Source organism: Gymnoscopelus braueri (genome assembly GCF_963280865.1).
Source record: "Gymnoscopelus braueri genome assembly, chromosome: 11".
Taxonomy (NCBI): domain Eukaryota; kingdom Metazoa; phylum Chordata; class Actinopteri; order Myctophiformes; family Myctophidae; genus Gymnoscopelus; species Gymnoscopelus braueri.
Window position 1 is genome coordinate 39,404,693 of NC_137613.1, and position 8,890 is coordinate 39,413,582.

The following is an 8,890-nucleotide window of genomic DNA, read 5'->3' on the forward strand; positions in this document are numbered from 1 at the left end:
CGAGCGGGTCAACATAGAACAAATATACTTTTCCTGCAGGTAACAAGCACGTGTTCTACTGTTTGTGGTGCGTGACAATGCTCACAAAGTACAGTTGGGTGCTTCCCTATAATGTGTAATCTTATTACTGGGTCTTCCTATTCGTAGATTGGTCATTATACGTCTGTCCGTTCAGCCCGCCCAGAATACATGTAAAAGTGTCCAGCTAACCAGCCAACCCCCCCCCCCCCCCCTCCCCTCCCCTCTTAATTCTTGTGAAATAATTATAATGTTTTCATACTGGTTAAAAAAGTTTGTATGAAAAAGAATGAAAGGAAAACTCACAATAACAATGGAAAACACCATGCTTTATTTTTAGACAGCAACGTGTATAAAACGGTCAATGGTGTACAGCAAATCAAACCACCAGGTCTCGAGTTTGAAGGGTAGAGGGAAGCATAATTCATATTTATAGTGTTGTGACTGGTCCATTTACTCCAGTTGAGATACCTCATGGAAGTACGCAGCAAGCAGCTTGATACCCTGAATGTAGTTGGTTCTGAAAATAGAGAAACAATAGGGAAGGTATTGTATCATACAAATTAATTATACAAATTATGCACCAGATTAGGCAAATTATTAATAAATACATATTTAGTTACTCAAGATACCTATATAGCCATCTCTGTCAAGAAGTAGCCTTAGCTTTCATTCTAGTTTCATACATGCAGTGGGTCATATAGAAACAGGTTAAATCATCGTCAACATGTATTTATTGAAGTTGTTTGTGGGCATTTCTGAGCCTTTATTTGATCGATACATAGCGAAGAGAGACAGAAAAGAAAGAGAGAGAGTAGGGTAAGTGACATGCATGCATCAAATGGTCTGGCCAGCCAGGAATCGAACCAGGGACTCGCTATCAGTCATTAGAGCCCATGTGGTGTGGTATGTGCCTGGCCCCTGACCACTTGGCTATTGGGTCGCCCAACTTTTTCTGTGTATTACTGTACCTGTTAATTTTCTCATTCTGAGAGTGAGCCCCATCATCACAGGATCCCATAGGGAGCAACATGACATTTTTTCCTGTGGCCTCCTGGAAGGTCAGAGTAACTGGAATGCTACCGCCCTCACGAGTCAGGTCAGGCTCCACACCAAACACTACCAGCCAGTACGGAAGTAGAAAGGAAGTATACGAGTCAAAATATGGGCAAAAACAAACAAATAATAAATAAAAAACTCAGATGAACCCTAGTGTCCTCATTATAAAATAGCTATTTTCGGTGAAGAGGGGGGAGGAGGGGGCCAAGTATAGACACCTGGGGGACCCCGGTTAGCTAAGTATATAGGGTGTAGGTGGTTAAATGGTATAGAATGTACTTGTGAAGAATAACTAGATAACTGTATTCATGCCCTCTTTCTTTAACACTTCTGTCCGTGACAAGACATCACAAGGTAAAGTTAGGTGGTCAACATTTTAATTCTCATGCCATATGTACCTGTCTTCAAGGCCTTACGACCAGCCATGTAGTGGGGGTGGTCGAAGTCAGACACCCACGCCTTGGCCCCGTGGCCCATGTAAACCTTTAGTTTGTTAGGACTTTCCAATTCAGCAAACTTCTTCTCTAGATAACCGATAACCTGGACAAGACCGGGAAAAGGGATATCATAGATTGTATAAGTTAGGTGATAATATATTTTTTATTGATAACAATTATTGATGAGATAAACACAGAGCTTAAGAAGTGCTCCTGTAAGCAGGCAATTGCAGATGCTCTGTTTGTAAAATGTGGTTTTCTGTTTTTTTCCACAAATGCATACTGTAGGCAATACACCCCAAAAGTATGGTGAAAGTACCCCAAAAGCATAACGAAAACACCTCAAAAGCATAAAAAAAAAAATCAATCATCTTTTTTTTATTGACAAACCACCCTAATGCATTGTCTCTCAAAATGGTGGATGCATTTATGATTTTATTTTTAAGATGATTTTTTCTGCTTTATTTTGATAGCGACAGCGATAGAGAGACAGGAAAGCCAGACAGATGACACACACAGTCCGGCCAGCCGGAGATCAACCAGGGACATGCTGTAGAAGGCATTTTGCGCCATTTGGTACTGTATGTATGCCCCCTAACGATCCAGCTATTACCCCCATTTAAGATATTTTAAAATGTACCTTTTTCTCCACAACATCGGGGTCCATGTCTGGAACTAGGCGAATGGAGAACTTTCCGATGACCTTGCGGGGGATAACCGTCTTGGCCCCACCTTCGGAGAAAGCTCCCTCAATACCATGGAGAGAGAGAGATGGATATCTCCAACGGTGCATTAAGATTTGCTCCTACAGGCAAAGTACACAAGAATCATCATTATTTCTTTGTTAATTATCCCTACAACAATGCAATATACTTGCTCTTTTTTCTTTTACTAAAATATATAGCAATGTCATGAAATTACTCCAAAATCCTTACAGTACCTTGGTGTCATGAAGCAGCTTTTGAGCCCCGAGATCCTTGCGGTACTCCTCCGTGTCAAAGTCGATCTTCTCATACAGCTGTTTCTCCGCGTCTGTAACCGGGGCCACGTCTTCATACATTCCTGGAACCAAGATCCTTCCCTTCTTATCCACCAAGGAGCCTGATTGGTTATAACAAACACAGTCAGAGACACCATGTATTATTTAGAACTCAACGGGATACAATTCTATCACCAGAATGTTTAGCTTTGGCATAGCCACTGAGCTCAGAGACACTGCATTAAGCTTCAGAAAAGTGGCGTGACTTGCCCATGAGTGCGATGAGGTCAGTCATGGCTTCATGAACAGAGCCACCAAATACGCCAGAGTGGAGATCCTTGTCACAGCACCCCATCTAGGATTTAGGACAAAGGCAGTCATTAAAAAATCTCAAAACAATCTCACTTTTCAATCATCTCCTTTGACCCGATGTCACTACTAAAAGCAAAGCAGCACAACACTTAAATCACAATACCTCGATGAAGAAATAGCAGATGCCTCTCAGGCCGTAAGTGATGCAGGGTTTGGTCTTGCCCAGCCAGTAGTTGTCTGAGATGCAGACGTAGTCCACGTCTTTTAAGAAGGTGTCTTTACGAGAGAAAATCAGTTCGTCTAGGCCCTCAGATCCAGACTCCTCCATCCCTTCAAAGCAGAACTTGACGTTGACCGGAACCTCCTGATCCATGATGCAAAGAGTAAAAAAAAAGAAAGAGAAAGAAGAAATAAAACCTTTAAGAGATTGTGAAAATGCTTAATCCTCATCTCCTTATAGAGTTGGATTTTCAAAATGCAAACTAAACAAACAATAAATAAATAAAGGCCTAAATAGACCCAATAACCTAATTATACTGGAGGCAAAAGTATAACGACAGAATACAAAGAATAAAACTTTGTTCAAATGGATCATTCTGAACTGAACCCATAGAGCTTTGAAAACAGTGGATTCATGATCTGCTTGCGTCTCTAGTCTATAATATCACTAATTTCACTTTATTTTGGTTAGTCCTGGCAAATTAGTTCAATCATTAATGCTGGGTGTGATGCAATGATAAGAAACACCATATGAGCACATATTTTACCCGAAGACCTTTGACCACATGATGACATTGAAGGGTGGTTAACATGTGGAGAGGAAGACATGAAAAGTTCAAGTTTCAAAAGGGGACAGACATTTTATTTGTAGGAAAAATAAACATTCAGACCACAAAAGTTCAACTATGTTTTGCAGACCACAGACCCACATTCCATTAGAAATTATCTAGTTTAGTTTTGTCCTATCTGGCACTATGCTGTCTCTTTCTGTCAAATGGCAGATGTCTCAATATGGATGGTAATGTCATTCCACTTGCCATTTTCATAGCAAACAAACACAAAGCAATGGATGACCCATTGCTGTAATAGGGCTCCAAAGTTTATGGTGTGGGCGTAGCACCAGTGAATTCTTCAAGCCAGCCAAGGCAGCCATTAGTGATTCCTTGTATCAGTTCTTGTCGTCTATTTTCTAGACGCTAGTAGTTCATATATTATGTATATTATTTAGATAACCATACCATACTGTTTGCTTGACCGCAAATGCTAATAGTGTTACTTTTCCTGGTATCCTAGTTACTTTGTATTGTTTTCTTTACGTATATGACCATGTAAGTAATGGCCGACGTTATCACCACTTGGAAGGGCCTTGTCCTTTTGTAGACTAGGGTTCATGCCATTTACTCTGATCTTGTGCTCTGGATAAAAGCATCTGATAAATGCCTAAATTATAAATTGCATTAGATCTACAGCTGTAGACCAAGCTAAACCAGAACATGTGGTACCTTCTTGTTACCATTACCTTCTGAATCTTCTGGTAAGCCTCAATACAGTTCAACCAGCCCAGCACTGGACCCTTGTCATCTGTGGAACCTCGTCCATAGAGCTTCCCTGCAGAGGGATTAAGGGAAATGTATTAAGGGTCATGGTCACACAACCCTGTTGACAAGTGTCCCTATAAAGATGTCACAATTTAATAATAAGTGTTGCTTGACACTTTTGTCTAATTGTCTTTTTTTCTAATTTACCTATTAAGTGATTGTGTTATTCATTTGTGTAAGTATAACAGTAAAGGAGGAGAAATCTAATGTATTTCTGTTACACTAGATTAGAATATAGACATTTGAGTGCTGCACTGAAGCAGAACCGAAAGAGGCAGTGTCTTTGCCAACTCATCAAACATGAAACTGATCTCAACAGAAAAAAGGATATGACACTATCTCTCAGCTGACTGTCACCAGACAGTAAATGCCTTAAGCAAAACAAAGAAAGGGAAACGAGTGGAAAGAATGTGTGCTGACACACAGTCTGAAGCAAGCAATTTTGCACTTGTGCACTAAGCTAAATCAGTGTAGCATGTTAAATACAATACAATGCATTGTGTTGTACATAAATACATTTCACTCTGCCATTTCGGATAAGTTCGGGATTATGTAATACTGAACTTGTGGGACAGTTATTAATGGATAAGTAAGTCATTAGCTAAGGTAATTAAATGCCCCTTGATCTGAAAATCACAGTTAAAGTCATTAAGAACATAATAGTTCTGGCCTACAGGTACACAAGGTAGCTGAAGTGGACTTTGGAAATACGTAATAAACTACGATATGATCTGGACTGGAGTATTTGATAAATGTTAAAAGAGAGCTTAAACAAGTTACATGTTTGATGTTGGCTGGAATTTCTGTTGGTCTAAGAAGAGTCAGCCAGCTCAGTGGCCTTGTGGCTAGTGTGTCCTGAGACTTGGAGGTCGGGGCCCGGCCAGGTTATATCAAAGACTCTAAAAAAGGGACCCAATGCCTCCCTGCTTAGCATTCAGCATCAAGGGTTAGATTGGGGTAAGTCCCTGCGACATACTAGCCATGTCCAGGGGGTGTACTCGTACATCAAGCTGACTCACGCTACAGAAACAGGAGATAGGCTCCTGCCCTATGGGCCTCAGGGCTCTGCAAGGCTGACTTAAGAAGAATTTACCCAGTAAATTCAGGTGTGACAGGTCTGACAGCACACTGACCTGGAGAGTTGATAGGAGAACAAAACAGCACACAGAAGAGAGACCTGAGGAAAAGAATTAACCAGGTCTGGTCTCACCGTCTTTCTCCACCAGAGTAAAAGGCTCTGTATCCCAGCCATCATCAATGGCTGCTGGCTGGACATCAAGGTGACCATAGACACACACAGTCTTCTTCTTTGGATCTGAGCCCAAATGCCCCAGGATGATAGGGGGCAAGGGAATCTCCTCTCCAGAAGGAAGCTGAATGAATGAATAACATCATTAATAATAACAATAATAACAGCAACATTAATAATCGCAGTATGATATTATACCATGTATATATATATAAATAAATGAGAGAAATAACAGCCTGGCAACATGTCTGACCTTCTGTTTGCCAATGTCCACCATCTCCACCGTACCCCCCAGCCTCTCAATGTCTTTGGCTGCGATCTCCATCATCTTCTTGATCTCCCCACGCTTCTCAGGCCATGCTGACACACTCGGAACTCCCACCCATTGGGCTAGGCGCTGGGGAAGAAAACAAAAAATATATAAATAAAAATCACATTTTCTTTTTTTATCACAGCCCTATATACTTTTTTTGTATGACATTTTTGAAAAAGTGTGCCTAAAATGACCAAATTGCCCAAAACAGAGATGCCAGGTTGAAAATTGTTTTGTTTATTTTGCTGTATAATTTAGCTCTCAAACACTGAGGACAGCGAGGACAAAGACTGCAGATTTCTCCATTTAGCAATGAATTATACAGAGTCTACCTCGGTTTATAATGTCAAATGAAATTAAACCACTCCAATATTACAATAGAATGCTCTTACCTCAATGTACAGCTCCTGATGTTCATCCACATATTTGAAAAGTTCTGATAGATCAGCCATCTTCGCTAGTGACAGCCGCTGTGGGGAGACAGGTGTGACCTGGGTGACAGTTAAAGTGTGTGAGACTTTGCCTGACTCTCCAATCTCTCTTTATGTGAGGACAAAGACCACACCTCCTTCAAATGTGCTGACGACACTATTTCGAGTTTCCTTTATCATGCATTCCAGTGGTTAGACTGATCAGAGTCCTACAGATAGCTAAAAGGTCTGTGGCCATAATTGGCTCGTCTATGTGTCATTTTTTTTACTAACAGGAGACTTACTGCACAAGTTCCAGCTGGATTGTGTCAATTATATGCCCTGCAAGACCAAGTAAAATACCACAAGTAAAATGCTCATTTTGGCATGACTTGACAGCAGTGTTAAGATCTCACAATTGTGGCCCTGTAGCTGTACCATGTAGGTCACATCAGTGGTGGGAAAAGTATCTATACCATCATGTAGAAATACTCTGTTACAAGTGAAAGTCCATCATTCAAAATGTACTTGAGTAAAAGCACAAAAGTATTGGCATCAAAATATACTTAATACTTAAATATACTGTGTGTATATATATATATATATATATATAGGGCTGAAGTGGTTCATGTATACGTTTTGTAATAATAATCTAAATATACAAAGCAGTAACTAAACTTTTAGGATAATTATTATAAGTACAATATTTGGCTCTGAGATGTAGTGGAGTAGAAGTAAAAGGGTTGGAAATTGGAAATACTCCAGTAAAGTAAAAGTACCTCAAAATTGTACTTAGGTACAGTACTTAAGTAAATGTATTTAGGTACTTTCCACCACTGGGTCTCATTTATCCATGTATCTTGTGCTCCTGCAAAATGCTCCTGTAGTACTAACAGTCTGCCATTAATTCAAAACCTTACAGGTGACAAAAGACATAACCTATAAGAACATTTAACTAACTCTCAAAGTAAAGAGCAAAACATTGTCCAACCAAGAGAGCCTCAGACAACTTTCTGTTCAGGTCCATATGCGCTGAAAAAGAAACTATTTTTTTACAGAATAAGTGTATAAAAGAACATTTTCCATTGGAAACTGACATAGGCTAAACCTGACCTTACGAGAAAGAGTATGTGCACATTATCTCTCACAAAACACACACATACAGTAACAGAAAATAAGCAGTTAATTACACAGTAATAACATAATTTAAAAACGGCATTCGAGACCCCACCCCACATTATTTTGGCCCACATTATTTTTTTGGGGGGGGTCCCCAGATGGCAGTGATAAAGTGACAATTTGAGGACTTTTAAGACCTTTTTAATACATAAAAGAAAGGAAAATTACATTACTGCATCAAAAGTAATCAACAAACTACTACAAAAACTGGTCAAACATTGGCCAAATAATAGAAGACTCAGGCAAAAATTGTGAAAAGGTCGATCTACAAGCTCACAACGCCTCGCAACAGGAGGCGTTGTGATCTTGTAGATCGGCTATTTTCACAATATTTATCTATGGAACCGAATCAAACAAAATGTAATGCCTCAATTAACTCCTACAATTCCAAGTGGTGCTTGTCAGGGTGGGGGGTCCCCAGTTCAAATATGATTATTTTGGGGGGGTCGCGGCCTGAAAAGGTTGAGAACCACTGAGCTACACCATGGGTGTGCTGATGTACAGTAGCAGATTTTTAGCCGTGCGGCAGAATGGAAAAACGGAACAATTTCCTAACTGTATATAGTTAGATGATAGCGACCAAGACAGCAGTCATATCACTGAAGAAACATGCTATGCTAAGTTACCATCTACAATCAAATACACATTAAGTTACATTAACAGTACCGGGACACTTCTGCAAACTCACTCACTTTGTTGTTTCCACACGGCTGTTTTACACGTGACACCTTTCCGGTCGCCGCCGCCGCTTCCTGTTTGGCACCGAAGCATGATCTACAGTGTTGCCATGTCGGCTTATTATAAGCGACTCTGGGCTTACATTTCTGTAAAGTTGCTTGTAAATATTGGTAGCTGCGGGTTGCGGTTTTTGGGGCTCGTCTTTAAAGTGAAGTTGCTTATTTAGGCTTGCTTGTTGTGTGCCCAGGGAGTATTTGTGTTAGAAAATTGTCCAAATATTGTTGTGAGCTTGTTCTGCCATTTTCAACGCGGTCTATGGACTTTTGGGGAGTGAAAGAAAAAGGAGTAATTGAAATATGTGTCATGTATTTCATGCGTTACTGTTGTATGAATCGTTCGAGCGTGCCAGACTTGTACACATCCATGCAAATAGAGTTATATACGCTATGAGCTATTACACTTAATTAATTTGTGCGTCATATAGCTGAGCTATATGACGCACAAATTAATTAAGTTCTCGCCACGATTAAATAATTACTACTCTTATAAGAGTAGTCATGCTCAAACTGTAAAATGATCTGAAGTATCTTCCATAAAGCCCTAGTTTTTCATAAGATACGATACGTGAAAACTGCTATGCGTAAATCTGCACCGCCTT

The 8,890-nt window shown here is 40.1% G+C and overlaps 1 protein-coding gene across 7 annotated transcripts; it reads right to left on the reverse strand.

Moving 5' to 3' along the window:
* Positions 1 to 326: 326 nt before the first annotated feature.
* LOC308095275 (cytosolic non-specific dipeptidase-like) lies at positions 327 to 8,269 on the reverse strand. Of its 7 annotated transcripts, none has more exons than XM_080442268.1 (12): positions 8,247 to 8,269; positions 6,358 to 6,456; positions 5,906 to 6,049; positions 5,614 to 5,776; positions 4,325 to 4,413; positions 2,969 to 3,169; positions 2,764 to 2,848; positions 2,455 to 2,615; positions 2,155 to 2,319; positions 1,476 to 1,617; positions 990 to 1,137; positions 327 to 538 (listed from the first exon to the last, which is right to left on the reverse strand). In XM_080442268.1, exons 2-12 carry the CDS (start codon positions 6,415 to 6,417, stop codon positions 472 to 474), a joined length of 1,425 nt encoding a protein of 474 aa, XP_080298394.1. In that variant the 5' UTR covers positions 6,418 to 6,456; positions 8,247 to 8,269; the 3' UTR covers positions 327 to 471. The 7 variants fall into 7 exon arrangements, with proteins under 7 accessions (XP_080298394.1, XP_080298392.1, XP_080298396.1 ...); XM_080442266.1 differs by having other exon boundaries at positions 8,243 to 8,265; XM_080442270.1 differs by having other exon boundaries at positions 6,358 to 6,452; positions 8,245 to 8,259.
* Between the last annotated feature and the right edge of the window lie 621 nt (positions 8,270 to 8,890).

Coding starts and splice junctions, on each gene's coding strand:
- LOC308095275 (XM_080442268.1), bottom strand. CDS start 6,417: ATGGCTGATCTATCAGAACTTTTCAAATATGTGGATGAACATCAGGAG. Junction 4,414..5,613: donor TACTCTGGTGGAGAAAGACG/GTGAGACCAGAC, acceptor ATCCCTCTGCAG/GGAAGCTCTATGGACGAGGT. Junction 539..989: donor CAGAATGAGAAAATTAACAG/GTACAGTAATAC, acceptor CTCTATTTTCAG/AACCAACTACATTCAGGGTA.